Source organism: Nycticebus coucang, chromosome 11 (genome assembly GCF_027406575.1).
Source record: "Nycticebus coucang isolate mNycCou1 chromosome 11, mNycCou1.pri, whole genome shotgun sequence".
Taxonomy (NCBI): Eukaryota; Metazoa; Chordata; class Mammalia; order Primates; family Lorisidae; genus Nycticebus; species Nycticebus coucang.
Window position 1 is genome coordinate 122,386,638 of NC_069790.1, and position 17,118 is coordinate 122,403,755.

At 42.6% G+C, this 17,118-nt stretch overlaps 1 protein-coding gene across 3 annotated transcripts in view; it reads right to left on the reverse strand.

The window, feature by feature from the left end:
- The window catches only part of XRCC2 (X-ray repair cross complementing 2), a 132,971-nt gene extending 117,545 nt beyond the window's left edge, over positions 1–15,426 (reverse strand). For 2 of the 3 annotated variants that reach the window (XR_008372942.1, XR_008372943.1), the window contains exon 1: positions 15,319–15,375. Coding sequence is in view for 1 of the 3 variants with exons in the window: in XM_053553975.1 (XP_053409950.1) it covers positions 15,319–15,357 (39 nt within the window). In the remaining 2 variants the exon portion in view is untranslated. Of the gene's footprint in view, positions 1–15,318 lie in introns of all 3 variants that reach the window. The other variant, XM_053553975.1, reaches the window with a different exon arrangement.
- Between the last annotated feature and the right edge of the window lie 1,692 nt (positions 15,427–17,118).

Here is a 17,118-nt window from a genome sequence, read left to right on the forward strand (position 1 = left end):
TGTGCTAGGTAAAGTGGAGACTACAAAGAGGAAGACAACCTACTCTCAAAGAACTGCAGTCCAGTTCTAGAAGATGAGATCACTTTACTAGACAGGGTAGAGATACAAATAGGGTGCTTATAGTTACAGCAAAGAATCTAAGGACATGCCCATGGTGAAAACTATTTTCATAAAAATATTAAAAATAAAATATAAGACATTATTTGTCTTTCTGACTAGGTTGACATTTACACTGAAGATAAGAAAGCACAATCGAGGCAGTGGCATATAAATGCATTTGTGCACACTGTATCCTTTACCACTCACTCACAGATCAAAACCAGTTTTACCAAAGAATGTCTTGATAAAGCAATAAAAATAGTTTTATTAAGTTGTGACCCTTGGCTTGGTGCCTATAGCTCAGCGGCTAGGGTGCCAGCCATATACACTGGGGCTGGGGGGTTCGAACTGGGCCGGGCCTGCTAAATAACAATGACAACAATAACAACAACAAAAAATAGCTGGGCATTGTGGTGGGCACCTGTAGTCCCAGCTACGCGGGAGGCTGAGGCAAGAGAATTGCTTAAGCCCAAGAGTTTGAGGTTGCTGTGAGCTATGATGCCACAGCTCTCTACTGAGGGCGACAAAGTGAGACTTTGTCTCAAAAGAAAAAAAAAATTGTGACCCTTAAGTACAAATTTAGAAACATTCTTTTGTGTCAAGCTCAGTGACTCACACCTGTAATCCCAGCACTCTGGGAGGCCAAGGCGGGTGGAATGCTTCGAAGTTTGAGACTAGCCTGAGCAAGAGACCTTGTCTCTAAAAAAGCCAGGCACTGTTGCAGGCACCAATATAGTCCCTGCTACTTGGGAGGCTGAGGCAAGAGGCTCTCTTGAACCCAAGAGTTTGAGGTTGCTATGAGCTATGACACACACAGCACTCTACCTTGAAGTGCCAAAAAAGGCATTATTTTGTGATGACATGGGAAGTATACTGAGAAGTAAGTAATTTAACCTTGCCCAGAGAGAGGTCTGGCCTTTGCCTTAGACTCCTGGGAGGTAATCTCTAAACCCTTGGAATGTCCTGCTTGATAAAATATCTTTGTTTTACCCGGGGGCCTTTAGCCACACCAGTTATCCTGAAGAATGTGGTCTATGGTGGGGGCTTTGGGTGTTATGATATCAGGTCCATCCTCTGGGCAGGCTAGAGGCTAAGGTCAGCTATGTGGGTAGTGTCTTTATGGCAGAGCCCCAGTAAAGATAAGAGTTTGGTTGAGATCCCCTAGTTGGTCATATTCTGTTGTTACACATTGTCACTGGGAGAATTTAGCACTGTCTGTGAGCTCACTGGGAGAGGAAAAATGGAAGTTCTGTATAGGGAATTCTCCTAGACTTTTCCCCATTTTGTCTCTTCCCTTGGCTATAGTACCCTTTTGCTATAGTAAACCATAACCACGACTCTAACAACTTTTGGTGAATTCTGTGAGTCCTTCTAGTAACTTATTCAACCTGAAGGAGTTGTGATAGTTAATTTTTGTGTTTGATAGTTAATTTTGTGTTAACTTGTCTAGGCTAAGGGATGCCCAGATAGCTGGTGAAGCGCTATTTCTGGGTGTGTCTGGGAGGGTATTTCCTTAGATACTGGCTTTGACTTAGTAACAGAGTAAAGATGACCTGCCCATCCCAGTGGCTATCATCCAATCCCTCTATTTTTGGGCTAGACTATCCAACTGCTGTCCTTGGATATAGGAGCTCCTTATTTTTGGATTCTGGGACTTATATCAATGCTGCCTTCAGCATTGAACTGTGAGTCATACCATCGACTCTCAGGCCTTCAGACTCAGAATAAGTTATATCACAGGCTTTTCTGGTTTTCCAGGTTGCAGATGGCATACATGCAGCCCTCAGGTTATGAACAAGATAAGTTCTGTAGGCGTGTTCTTAAGTTGAATTTGCATGTAAGCTGGAACAGGTACATTTACCTATTACCTATATGTAAAAGCCTTTTGTTTGTAAGTGCAAGTCAAATGTTAGTCAGATGTTTATAACTTGGGGACTGATTGTAATGGCCTCCATTCCTAAGTGCAGATGTTTGTAACTCAAGGACTGCTTGTATCTGAAACTTGGTGGCCTCTATCATCATGTGAGCCAGTTCCATAATAAATCCCTTCTTACACGTATCTCTATATCCTACTGGCTATGTTTCCCTGGAGAACCCTAATACATAGCTCAGTGAATCAGCACTTCCAAAGGAGCAATGCACAAAGTGAAATCATTCCTGGGTAAAAGAGTCACTTAAACTGTAAGACACACATTTGTAATGTACGAAAAGCTCATTAAAATACTTTAATCTGGGCCGGCCCCGGTGGCTCAGTGGGTAGGGCACCAGCCCCATAGAAGCAAAGGCCTAAAAAAGAGCAAAAATGTTTCACCCACTGTCTCTTTAAAACTCCTTCACCGTTTTTTTGTTTTTGTTTTTTTTTTTTTGAAACTAAAACCTGCATTCCTGATTGAGGACAGTAATCAGGAGGACTGAACAGGGCAGTGTTGTGTACTAGAGGAGATGGCTAAAGGTCACTGAGCCTGTCTTCAATAGAGATGGGGTCAATCGGAACCATCAACTGTAGTTTAAATGGCAATAGCCTGAAGCTGAATCCTTTCCCTTTTAAAAAGCTTTGTATTTCTATTTATATAATAATAGTTAGAAGGCTGGTACATTAAGAGATTACTCTGGCTACCTCATTGGACATGGCCAGCAAATTTAGAAACTTCTTTCCTTCTCTTCAAACCATTTGTCCTTGGCTTCTTTCAGTTGCAGGGAAAAGTTGCAAAAGAAAACTTTTGTTAACAGAATTTCACAACCCTGGAGGGGCTCATGGGTGCCTTGGTGAAACAGTAGGAAGAAGCAAGGAGTAGCCCCCTGGTCAAACCTTAGGTAGAAGAGTCACTATCTCAAGGAAGAGAGTGAGGGACTATCCCAGCAGCTGCCAGAGCTGTTTAAGCTCCAGACACTTCTCTTTTCTGAATCAGACACAGTTGCAGGGATAGATTTGGGAAGTATCTCAATGCCTTGGCCATTTGTTTGGGTAAGTTCCCTGTTGCACACACTGAGACCCTTTAATCCACCCTTTTGGGAAAAATTTTCAGACCTTTCTGACCTAAAACAGGGCTTTTGTTTGTACATGCTGTTTGGGAGTTAAAGTCATGGTTGAGTTCCCTGTTTGGAACCAGGGAACCTGAAGGATATGTTCCCTTTTGGATTCCGACCTCATTTTTATGGTCCCAGGGAACCTGGGAAATTAATTCCCTTTTGGATGAGATGTTAGTTCTCATTTGACATTATGTTGGGAATTCCCTGTACTGTCTTTTTTTTTTTTTTTTTTTTTTTGAGAAAGTGTCACTATTTTGCCCTCTGTAGAGTGCTGTGGCCTCACAGCTCACAGCAACCTCAAACTCTTGGGCTTAAGCGATTCTCTTGCCTCAGCCTCCCAAGTAGCTGGGACTACAGGCGCCCACCACAACACTGGCTATTTGTTGAGGTTGTCACCATTGTTATTTAGCTGACCCGTGCCAGGTTCAAACCTGCCAGCCTCAGTATATGGGGCTGGCACTGTAACCACTGTGCTACGGGAGCCGAGCCTGTACTTTTAATATTATGTTCTTTGTTACTTGATAATGTGGAAGCTCTGTTTTTACTCCATCTGAAAGCCCCTTGGGAAGAATCTTGGCTGAATGGTCAATAAGTCAGCTATAAGTCAATATATAAAAGAGAATGGTGATACTTAATCCAACGTAGGTGACGGAGTGTGAGAAAAAGTGGCTGTTAAATGGAAAGCTAAATTATTTTTTTATGTTTATTTTGAGACAGTCTCACCTTGTCACCCCAGGTACAATACTGTGGCGTCATAGCTCACATCAACCTGAAATTCTTGGGCTCAAGCAATTCTCTTGCCTTTGTCTCCTGAGTAGCTGGGACCACAAGTCCCTGCCACAACGCCCGGGGGAGGTGGGGGTGGGGTGGGGGGGATGGGGGTCTCGCTCTGGCTCAGGCTAGTCTTGCAACTTATTTTGTCAAAGGTCAGGCAAATGGAATGAGCTCCCATATACACAATCTTTGATGCAAATGTATGATAAAGAGGCTGGAAGGCCATGTGAAAAAAACAGGGAGGGATTAACCAGGTTGGATCTCATGAATCTGCTCCCTACCGCCAGCTTCTCACCCACCAGGGAGGCACCATGGGCGTGGTAGTGCTGAGCTGGAATTGCTGGGGGCCCAGATGTGGTGGTCACTCAGCACACTAACAAGAGCAGCTTTTTCCCTGCCAGGAAGCAGCCCCAGGTGGAGCTCAGCCTGGGGCAACTGCTACCTCCTGCTGCCATCATCTTGGCAACATGAGAGGGGCTGGAAAGGGCACAAGTGGAAGGAACTTTTCGGTCCCACAAACACTAGGTTATGCTGTGAGTTAGGAAGGGTCTGTCCTTCTAAGACCCAGCAGGGAACTTAATTTGGCCAGAGGGCACCCATAGCTGGGGAAGCCCAATTTCCATTAGGATAACATCAGGCAGGTGGCCCAGGGCTCCATTCCTCATGGGTGCTCCAATCAAATATCCTACAGGAGCCCCAGGTACAAAAGAGAGCAGGATACAAATGGTGCCAAGCCACAGGGGCAAAAGCAGTCTGGGCCACTTCTCCTCTCGCCCCCCCCCCCAACACACACACACACACAACACCAGAGTATTTCACTGGAGGTGAGGAAAGGGGGCTCGCAGCTGGAGCCACTCTCACTGCTGCCTCCACTAGCAAATCTGACAGACCTGGACAGACGGGGGAGCACCAGGAGCTGTTTCGAGAGGGGCAGAGGCTCAACTCCAGGAGTATTCTTGCTGGATGAATGCCAGGGCCTGGGGAAGCATATAGGAGACTGCCATTGTGAAGGTCAGACCTCAGCAGACTAGCATTTGCAAGAAGAAAGCTACCAAAAAGAGAGTAAGGCTCTGTAGGCCAATAGGACCACAGGATGTGCAGAATTTAAATTCTCCACGCCAAAGAGTATAGATTTGAGCACGATCTACCTGCCATTAATATTGTACAAGTGAGGATGAATGGTACTCAGCTGCATTTGAATGGCAGGAACTTGGGGGTGGCCTTGTGGCGCCTCAGGGGTTTAAAAAGGCTCCCCTGTCCTCTTCAGTGACAGCTTTGCAGGGGACTTGTGGAACTCAAAATCGGACAGATTTGCAAACAGCAGGTTACTTGTCTGGGATCCCAAATTGGCAAAGGAAGCTGTGGAAATGGTGCTTAAGAATGGCAGGGTCTGTTGTGCCTGGATACCAAACTTTGGACTAATAGCAAAGTCCTTTTACGGAGGCCCTTAAAAGCACACATATAGAGCCCCTGATCTGAAACAAAGATTGTCAAAACGCCTTTGAAAATAACTAACTTATGACGGCCCCCACCTTGGGGTTCCTGACTTGCAGAAAGAATTTAAATTATATGTTCTGAAAAACAAGGAATGAGCCTTAGAGTCTTAGCACAGATACTGGGAGACATCTCATGGCCAGTGTGGTACACATGTCAAGCCACTGGACAGTATTTTGAGAAGATGGTCTCTTTGCCTCTGGGCAGTAGCAGCTACTGTGAGTTGTTACTAAAGACACTATTCTCAATCCTGCCACCATTACCAGCTGAAGAGAATGACCCTTTGCAGCATGACTGTTTAGAGCAGTGTTTTTCAACCTTTTTTGTTTTAATCTCACAGCACATTTAAATTATGTTGATTAAAAAAAAAAAAAGAGTTAAAAGCCAGGCACGGTGGCTCACACCTGTAGTCCCAGCCACTTGGGAGGCTGAGGCAAGAGAATCACCTGAGCCCAAGAGTTTGAGGATGCTGTGAGCGATGACACCACAGCACTCTACCAAGGGCAACAAAGTGAGAATCTGTCTCAAAAAAATAAATAATAAATAAATAAATAAGAAAAAAAGTTAAAAAAGTAAATACTTACTGTGCTTTGAACTTCTTTCAAAATTAATTTAATTAATGATCTTAAATTTTCCCAGCACACCTAAGATCCTCTCATGACACATGGGTTGAAAATCACTGTCTTAAATCTTGTTCAGGGCAAGGATTCTGGTACACGATCTCTGAATTCATAGAAGCCAGTCTCTTGGACACCTACAGGGCACAACTAACAGCTCTGTACTCTCTAACCAAGTCCTAGTCCCCTGCTGGACATTGTGTACCTGGCAACAGTGAGAACCCACAGTCCTTATATTAATGTCTTGATACAAAGCAAGGTAAAGTCTCTCTGATCAGGTTACAGATTACCAGGCAAAAAAGGATTTAAGCAACAATTATAACCATTTTGCCTTATCAATCATCATGATTAATTATTGCTTAAACCCTTTTTGCTTGATAATCTGTTGCTTTCTTTACTCTTATAAATCTACTACCAATGGCATATATGAGCATAAACCTTCCATCTAAAACATCGCCCCAGGTGAAAAAAAAATAGAAAACCACCTCAAATCAGCAGGAAGTAGTCTGACAATTGCATCACCTTTCCCCCCACAGATATGGAAGGGTAAAATTGACAGTGGGGAATATGTAAGAGGCAAAGTCCTGAAAAGAGCAAAAATGTTTTAGGACTTGTCTCTTCAAAACCCTCTCATAGGCTCAGCGGCTAGGATGCCAGCCACATACACTGGAGCTGGTGGGTTCAAACCTGGCCCAGGCCTGCCAAACAACAATGACAACAACAAAAAAATAGTGGGGGGTTGTGGTGAGCGCCTGTAGTCCCAGCTACTTGAGACAAGTAGAATCGCAAGAGAATCGCTTAAGCCCAAGAATTTGAGGTTGCTGTGCACTGTGACACCACCGCATCTACTAAGGGTGACATAGTGAGAATCTGTCTCAAAAAACAAACAAACAAACAAAAAAAACCTCTCATATTTTCTGGGAACTAAAACCTGCATCTCCACCCAAGTCCAGTAAGCAGAGGAGTGTTCTTTGCTTTTTGTACCACAGGAGATGACTCAATGGAATTGTCCTAGCAGAGGTCAAGATACTGTCTTCACCGGACATACTATGGTTAAACAACAACAGTTCAAAGCTGAACACTTCCTTTAAAAGCTTTACGTTTCTGGTTATAGATAGGATGATGGTACTTTTAGACATGAGTCTGCCATCCTCACTTGCCAGCAAATTAACACTTCTCTTTCCTATTCCTCAAACCACTTGTCCTCATCCTTTATTCAGCTGCGGGGACAAGTACCAAACTTTTGGTGACATATCCACCTACAAGTTGCTTTTTTCTTTGAGAAAGTTTTGCTCTGTCACCCCAGCCAGAGTGCAGTGATGTTATCATAGTTCACTGCAACCTCAAACTCCTATGCTCAAGTGATCCTCCAGCCTCAGCATGCTGAGTAGCTGAGATTATAGAAGCATGTCACTATGCTCTGATAATTTTTCTGTTATTAGTAGAGATGGGGGTCTAGCTCCTGCTCAGGCTGGTCTCAAACTTCTGACCTCAAGCAATCTTCCTGCCCCAGCTTCCCAAAGTGCTAAGACTACAGGCATGAGCTACCGTGCTCAGCCTCTATGGGTAATTTTAAGAGTAGTAATCAGACATACATTAATCTATCCTGATCTCTGATAGCTTCCCTGCAGGAGGTACACATTCTACTATGCTCCTTCAGACCCTAAGTTTCACAGAGGCAGGTCTTTAAAAATCCTGAGGGAAGAAAATGTTATAAGGAGACATGATCAACTGTGAGAAATCTAGTATGAAAAGGACTAAGAAATGAGCGCTGCATTGGCAGCAAAGGTCATTAACAACCCTGCTGGCAGTACTTTCTACAGAATACGTGGAGAGAGAACCAAAATACAGGGGCTACAGTTACTGGGAGATAAGGAAGTGAAGGTGGAATACAAACAATGCTGCTGTGGTGAAGAGTACAGACGGGGGCTGGAGGGGGCGACATGTTGAAGTAGGTCTTTTATTTGTTTTCATTTATTGTTTTAAGTTGGGAAACTCATGGAAAAACTATAGAAAAGAAGATGGATAGACAGACAAAAATGATATAGGAGTGGGAATAACTGTAGGGTGATGTCCTTGAGGAGGAATGGGATGAATGAAATCCACATAATAAGTGGAGAAGTTGCCCTTTTTTAGGAGCAAAAATTATTACTCTATTTTAAGAGGAAGGAATTCTGAAAAAAAATCAAGTCATTATCATCAATATAGATTTGATGAAAAAGCAGGAATTGCCATGTTAATATTTGATAAAGTAGACTTAGGGCTAAGAAAATTATGAAATAAAGATGGACATTACATACTGATAAAAGGCTCAATCTATATGAAGACATAATGATCTTAAATGTACATATCAAACAACACAGTCTCAAAATACATAAAGCAAAACTACTACCTACAGCTAAAAGGAGAAACAGACAAATTCATAATCTTCACTGGAATTTCAACACTCACCTGTCAGCAATTGACAGAACTACCAGACAGAAGACAAATCTGGGCTCAGCGCCTGTAGCTCAGTGGCTAGGGCACTAGCCACGTACACCGGAGCTGGAGGGTTCAAAGCCAGCCCGGGCCTGCCAAACAACCATAACTACAACCAAAAAATAGCTGGGCATTGTGGCGGGTGGCTGTAGTTCCAGCTATTTGGTAAGCTGAGGCAAGAGAATCGCTTAAGCCCAAGAGTTTGAAGTTGCTGTGAGCTGCAACACCACAACCCTCTATGCGGGACGATAGTTTGAGACTCTGTCTCAAAAAAAAAAAAAAAAAAAGATAAATCTGCACAACACACTCAGACAACAAGCTCTAATTCACCTACACAGAACTCTCCATTCAACAGATGCCGAATACACAATTTCTTCAAGCACTCATGGAACATTCACCAAGACAGACCATATCTCCTGGGCCATAAAACAAACCTTAACAAGTATATTTTTTAGTTTTTATTTTTGAGAAACCTTAACAAATTTTAAAGAACTGAAATCAGAGTGTCTTCTCGGACCATAATGGAAACAAACTATTCTAGAAACAAGTAACAGAAAGACAATAGGAGAGAAAAAAACCAAGATTGTTCCTGTCAAATTTCCCCTATTTTTTCAATGCCACATGAGGCAAGGTAGAAAGAGAAAGGGAAGAGGAGGAAGGCATAAAATCCAATCCCTAAATATTTACCGGGTGCCTACTGTGGACTAAAATTGTTCTAGATGTTGGGACTAAAGAAATAAATCCAACAAATATAAAGTCTGCTCTCACGAACCCTACAGGGCAGGGAAGAAAATATACAGGGTGGGGAAGATAATATACAAACAACTTTAAATATTGGGTGTGATAGTGTTAAGAATAAGAAACATGGCAAAGGAACACAGGTTGACAGTAGGAAGGACTGCTTTACACTGGGTGATCAGGAAAGGTTTCCCCAAAAGTTGACAATTAGATCAGAAACCCGAAGCAAGCCAGAAAGTGAGCCATGTGAATTTCTGAGAGAAGAGCAATTTAGGCAGAGTACACAGGAAGTGCAAAAGGCTCTGAGGTTGAGGCACATTTGGCATACTCAAAGAAGAGCCTCTGGTAAGAGAGAGGGAGTGCTAGATGAGATTTTTAAAAAAGGCAGGAGATGTGCCTGGGCAAAGTAGCTCAAGCTTGTAATCCCAGTGCTTTTGGGAGGTCCAGGTGGGGGGATTGCATGAAGTCATGAGTTTGAGACCAGCCTCAGTGAAAGTGAGCCCTCTTCCCTACCAACAATAGAAAAAATTAGCTGGGTGTGGTGGCAGACACCTGTAGTCCTGGCTACTTGGGAGGCTGAAGCAGGAGGATCACTAGAGCCCAGGAGCTTGAGATGATGCCACCACACTCTAACCCAAGTGATAGAACCAGATAATCTGGAGATAAAGAAAAAAGGACAGACGAGATCAGAGGTTATGGGTGCGGCCATAGGACTACATGTGTACTGCTGAAGGAAGGATAAAGACTCTGGATTTTACTGGAGAAGCTAAAGGAGCCCCTGGAAAGCTCTGAGTGATACAATCTGCTTTGTTTTAAGTGGATTACTTTGTATATTATGTAGAACACACTATAAGCCAGGCACAGTGGCCCACACCTATAGTCCCAACTACTCAGGAGGCTGAGGAGGGAGGATAGCTTGAGGCAAGAAGTTCATCTGAATCCAGCCTGGCCAACATAGCAAGACCCCATAAGAAAGAAAAGAGAATACAATATATACTAGTGTAAATATGGAAAGGATAGAAGCTGAGACCAGTTAGGAGACTGATGCAATAAAGCGGGTGATGGTGACTAGGAATAGGAATCACTCCAGTACTGAAGAGTGGTCAAATTCATGTTATGTATTAAAGGTATACTAGAAAGAATTTGCTAATGAATTGAATATGGACAGATATGAGAGAAAAAGAAAATTCAAGGATGGCTAAAGGGTGTTTGGCTTATGCACTCAGTAGAACAAAGTTTAACAAGATAAGGAAGACTTCAGAATAGGCTGGGATGTAGTGTACGTCTGTGGTGGTAATCAAGACATTAGTTTGGGACATATTAAGGTTTCTCCCCTAATTTTTTAATTTTGAAAAAAATTCAAACCTAAAGAGAAACTGTAAAAACAACACAGTAAACACCCATATACCTTCACCTAGATTCCCCAATTGCTAATGTTTTGCCACATTTGCATTAACTTTTTCTTTTGCTTAACCACTTCTTGTCAAGTACTTTAACATATCTCCTAAAAATATTTTTTTCTGCACAATCACATTTCATCACACTCATAAATTTAACAGATACATACAATAATCTAATACACACTCTATTTTATATACATGTGTATATATAAATAGACATATGTATATACACACATGTATATAAAATAAGAGTGTGTATTAGGGTAGAGTAAAATACATATATATATATTTTATTTTATTTGAGACAGAGCCTCACTCTGTTGCCCTGGGTGGCATGCCTTGGTGTCATAGGTCACAGCAACCTCAAACTCTTGGGCTTGTGGAATTCTCTTGCTTCAGTCTCCTGAGTAGCTGGGACTACCAGTGCCCACCATAAGGAGTTAGGAGCACAGGCATAAGCCACCCTGCCCAGCCTCTAATACATACTCTATTATATTTTCCCTGAATCAAGTATTTAATTAAGTATGAGCATGTTCAGCTTGGGATGCCTATTAAACATGTACATGGGTATGTTAAGAAGATAATAGAACACGTGTCTGGAAATCAGGGGTAAGGCTGGATATGAAAACAGATGTTTTGGGTGGAGCCTGTGGCTCAAGGAGTAGGGTGCCAGCCCCATAGGCTGGAGGTGGTGGGTAGTGAATTCAAACCCAGCCCTGGCCACAAAAAAAACCCCAAAAAACAAAAAACAAAAAAACCCAGATGTTTTGTAGTGAGAAAGTAAATTACTAGGCAAATGTATTTAGACTGGGTGCTCGCTTGAGTTTGATGATTACAAAGTTAAATCAGTTGGCTTAGTGAATTTTTCTCTAGAAATATTCAACTGAATGGGTAGAGACATACAGAGGCAGTTGGATTTAAGCATGGTTAGGTGAGTAGGTTAGAGGTATAGAGACAAGGAATTTGATGACAAGTATAATGAAGTAGTTCTAACTGGGCCGGGTGTGGTGGGTCACACCTGTAATCCCAGCACTCCGGGAGGACGAGGCAGGTGGGCTGCCTGAACTCACGAGTTCGAGACCAGCCTAAGCCAGAACGAGACCTTGTCTCTAAAAATAGCCGGGCATTGTGGTAGACACCTGTAATCCCAGCTACTTGGTCGCCCTCGGTAGAGTGCTGTTGCGTCACAGCTCACAGCAACCTCAAACTCCTGGACTTAAGCGATTCTCTTGCCTCAGCCTCCCAAGTAGCTAGGACTTGGTCGCCCTCGAACCTGTGAGCTCAGGTAATCTACCTGCCTCTGCCTCCCAAGTGCAGAGATTGTGCCTGGCTGGGCTTGAGCAATCCTCCTGCCTCAGCCTCCTAAGTAGCTGGGACTACAGGCGCCTGCCACAAAACCCAGCTAGTTTTGCTTTTTTGTTTTTAGTAGAGATGGGGGTCTCACTCTTGCTCAGGTTGGTCTTGAACTCCTGAGCTCAAGCAGTCCACCTGCCTTGGACTCTCAGAGAGCTAGAATTACAGGCATGAGCCACTGCACCTGGCCCCAGTTATTATTTTTTAATAGAATATTTAATACTTATTTAAAATTTGCCTTTGGCAAAATGGCCACCCTGTAGCTCTTCTTTTCTAAGAAAATAAAATCAGCCATTATTATCAACATTTACCTGGTTTACTCTGCAGATACTGTGTTTAGTGTAAAGGATACAAGCATAAGAACCCATGTTCCTAAGGTAGAGCTGAAAAGGAACTCAAGAAATCATAGTCTATCACCTTTTTTACAAAGGTTTAATGACTTATCCAAAATCACAAAGCTTGTTCCTGGCAAAGCCAAGACTAGAACCAAGATCTCTGATCTTCTAGGCCAGCATTCTCTACCTCAGACTCCAAAATATGTCACTAGATAATTTCTGGAAGAATATACAATATTTACAAGTTAAGGTTAGCCCTGGGAAATGATATTGGGGGTGGGTGGGGAAATTTCCTGTTTTTTACTAAGGACTACTAGAATTTTCTGGCATGAGTATAAACTATTTTTTTTTTTGTGGTTTTTGGCCAGGGCTGGGTTTGAACCCGCCACCTCCGGCATATGGGACTGGCACCCTATTCCTTGAGCCACAGGTGCCGCCCAAGTATAAACTATTTTAATAATAAAATGGAGCCATTTAGTTTAAAAACATACACACAGGCCAGGTATGGTGGCTCAAACCTATACTCCCAGCACTTTGGGAGGCTAAAGCAAGAGGATTGCCAAGGCCAGGAATTTGAGGCCAGCCTGGACAATATAGTGAGACTCCATTTCTACAAAAACAAACATTTTTTTAAAACTAGCCAGGTGTGGTGGTATGCACCTATAGTCCCAGCTACTCAAAAGGCTGAAGTGGGAGGTTCACTTCAAATTCAGAGTATGAAACTACAGAGAGCTATGACTACATCATTGCACCCTAGCCAAAGCAGCAAAAGCCAAGACCCTGTCTCTTAAAAAAAAATTAAAAATTCTAAAGAAAGCAAATATAGCATGCTGTGCATACCAACCAAGACTGGACAGAAGCTTTCAATTTTCTATTCATCAATTGTTTTTAAACCCGATATGCATGTTAGTATTTTTGAGAAAACACAAAGTACACCATTAATTAACAACTACATGCAAATGAGATCCTTTGATCGCTAATACTAAAATACTACTGCAATCTTTTCTAATAATCTTAGTGAGATATAAAAGTAAAAAATCTCCTTAGTACTATGCAAAGACAAAGTAAAAATGGATTGTTCTATTATAAATTGTCAAACTGACAAATGTTTGTCTTCTTTTATATATTTTGCTTGTTTTCTTTAAATCAAGGGCTCATTATGTTTTCCACTTATGACCTGGCTTACCATAAATTGCATCCCTAGAATCTGTTAAAAAAAATTCTTTGCAACTTTGTTTTCTTGAAGACTGTGTATGAAATGTCTTTTCCCTACTACTCACCAGAAAGGTTAACTATTTTATAAAGTTGTAATTCTAGTGAATTAACATTTTAAAGTAGCTTATTTCAGTTTCTTGGGTTAGCTTATGGCTTCAGACATCTCCCTCAAGATAATTTTTCCAAGTAGAATCCATGAAGTAGATGAATGTGCAAAGAAAGAAGTGTCCAAACAAATTAAGCAGTGGCCACACAGTTCCCAAAGACATTGAAAGGCAAGAGGCTTGCTTAGTTGCTTTTGTTAATAAAAAGGAAAACTAGAGTAGCACCAATTGCCTAGCTTCCTATTCGTTGCTCCATCCCGCTCTACTCCAATTATTGGGTTAGGCAACCTTACTTAGGATCCCCAGACAGACATTGTTGACAAATGACACGTCAAATTCTTTGTCTTATGACCTGGCCGTGTGTGTGGCACTCCAGTTTTTTGATGCTTGGCTTCTTCTGACTGCAAAAGTCATCTGTGTTCAACACGGGTTTCAAATTATCATTTAGATAAGGTTTTAACTGTAGCCATTATTATGCTAAGCAGTGGTGCCACTCTTTAGGAACAGGGGTTGTCAAACTATGGCCAGCAGGCCAAATCCAAAAGTTAAAAAATAGAGTTTTATTAGAACATAGGCACACTCATTTGTTTATCTATGGCTGCCTTCACATTATAAGAGCTGAGTAGTTGTGACAGAGATGCATGGCCTACGAATTCCAAATATTTACTACCTGGCCCTCCACAGAGTAAATCCAATGACTCTTTTTAGAGACTACTTCCCCTCCCTCACCTATATAAGATTCTTCATACTTTGTTTCTCAGGACTTACTTTCCAACTTGTTCTCCCTCACTCCTTTTGCTCCAATTATACAGAACTACTTGTAGTTTCACCTAGTAAGTCATAATCTTGCTTGACTCAGAAAAGATGTGTTAGCAACTGTCTCTGCTTTGAATGTCATTCTCTCCTTGCCAATTACTACAAATGGTCCTTAAAACACCAGTTCAATCACCGTATCCTGCAGGCCAGTGTTGCTTGACGCCCGCCCCTCGACTGAATAGCTTGCTTTTGTACACCTACTGTAATCTTAAGGCAGCCTACCCTCCCTTACTGTAACAGTTCTTTAATGGCAGAAATCGTGTCTTTTGTTTTACTCGTATCCCTTAACCAGTGATGGAACACTCTGAGCTTATCGGTTCAATTCCTGATTAAATTCTTGCAGGGCATCAAGTGGTTTGGGTGGCTCTAGAGATATTTAGGCTGGAAATGTGTACTTCATAGCGACAGCCTGATGCCATACGCACAGACACGTGGATTACAGGGAGAAGACAGAACAGCCTACTCAAATACCACCTGTTCTAGAAAGTTATATATGAGCCAATTGGCGACCCCTCCTCCCTTTTCCTAGCTTCTCTTGCATAGCTCAGCATCTCCAACTGTCGCTGAACTGAGACAGGTTTGGGACCCTATCCTCGCCTTTTACATCACGCTGGGCTCGTAGAAAGTCCTTGCATCTATCAGGAATGACTTTCTCCGCCTCCGCTCGGACCTCCCACCTCGGAGGACGCCCGGCTCCGGTGAGAGGCGCTGCAAGGTCCAGGGGAAGCGCCCCTCTGCCACCGCGCGGGGAGCCCCGGGCCGAGCGGCGCCGCACGGCCTCTCAGCCCTCTGGGTTCCCTCAGCTACCCTGGTCCGCCAGCGGCCCTTCTCTCTTCTCCCTCATTCCCACCCCGACGGCTCTCACCTCAGTCCCAGACTCGGTCCTATGGAAGTCACTACTCATCGCCCCGAAGGCTCGGAGCACGACGAACTCAACCTTCCCGCCACCGACGCCATTTATTGACTGCACCGACCCCGCAGCCAGTCAGATCCGCCAGCTCCTGCGCGTGCGCATTGTGCAGGGCCTCGACCTGGAAGGCGACGAGCATGCGCAGTGGGGTGCGAGCGCCGCCTGCGTGACGTCATACTACAGCGCTGTCACTGCGCTCTGGTCCCTCTGTCGCTTGGGAGACCGGCGGAGACTGTTGGGGCTTTTATTTGCTTTTTTGTCATAAATTTCGGTTCATTATTATTAAGTAAAAAACAAACAAACAAAAAACTAGCAGTGTGTACTTGTTTAACTATTAAGATACATTTACTGAACAAGCAGGCCCTTTTGTCCTTTGTTGGATTAAAAGCCTCTGGTTGTGTTTAGGACTCATGGTTAATTCTGGAGAAATAAAGAAAAAAATTGCACAAATATAAACGATTTTTAAAAAAGTATGCCAAGTCTGTGGATTTGTCAAGTTCCTTTTGGAGTAGAAGAGTTTTGTTACTATTTGCTATCAAGTGTCCATTAAAAAATATATATGTACTGTATTTATGTATATACGTGTGTATACATATGACATGCATGTGAGATAGATAGATAGATAGATGTGAAAGTAGGAAAATTACATTCTGGGAATACTACAGAGAATAGGAAACATGCCCAAATAGACTTTATATTAAATTATTTACTGGCATGCGTTTTTAAAATTCACTTTCCAACAGCTGTATCTGTTGTTTACTTGAGCAAAACTGTGAAGTTGGCGCACTCTCAATTCTCTTAACACTCTTGCAGCTGTTTAATTAATAATTAATTAAAATAGTTAACATGGTACTTAGTATGTACCAGGCACTGTCATAATTGCTTTATATTTTATAACTCACTTAATCCTCACAGTCATATGAAGTAGGTACTGTTGTCCCCATTTTACAGTTGAAGAAATGGGGGCCCAAAATACTTTGTTGACCAGATTGCAGTCCATTGATATGTTAAGGGGAAACAGGAAACCAGAACCCTGCATACAGACAATTCCTTAGAGAAGGAATTGAAGGAAAGAGATAACATAATAGCTAGAAAAACATACATACGATCAAAGGAGTGGTGGTTTGGGCTTTATTTTATTTTTTTGAGACAGGGTCTCACTTTATCACCCTGGGTAGAGAGCTGTGACATCACAGCTCACAGCAACCTCCAACTCCTGGGCTTAGGCAATTCTCTTGCCTCAGCCTCCCAAGTAGCTGGGAATACAGGTGCCCACCACGACGCCTGGCTATTTTTTTTGTTGCAGTTTGGCCGGGGCAATTCGAACCGCCACCCTCAGTATATGGGCTGGTGCCTTACCTACTGAGCCACAGGAACCGCCCAGGTTTGGGTTTTTTAAGAAGGCAAAGACTGGGATGTATTTAATTGCTGACAGTAAAGCTTTTAAGGACTTAATGATTAAATACATCATCTGAGGAAGTATAATTGATGGGATCAGGATCTGAAAGGGGAAATACAGAAATCAGCTTTAGGTAGGAGAGGGCATCTCTTCCACCACTACCGGAAATAAGGACTCAAAGATGGGTGCAGATGTAGGTAAGTTTGTGGGGTGAGGAGTTCAAAGAATTTGAAGTTTTAGTCTAGTTCTAGTCTAGTCTACTGTGTTTTTTCTTTGAAGTAGAAATCAGGGGTTATGTCCCATGTCTAAAGTTAAATTACCTTTGTGAAAATTAAGATGCACAACCAAGTCAAGCA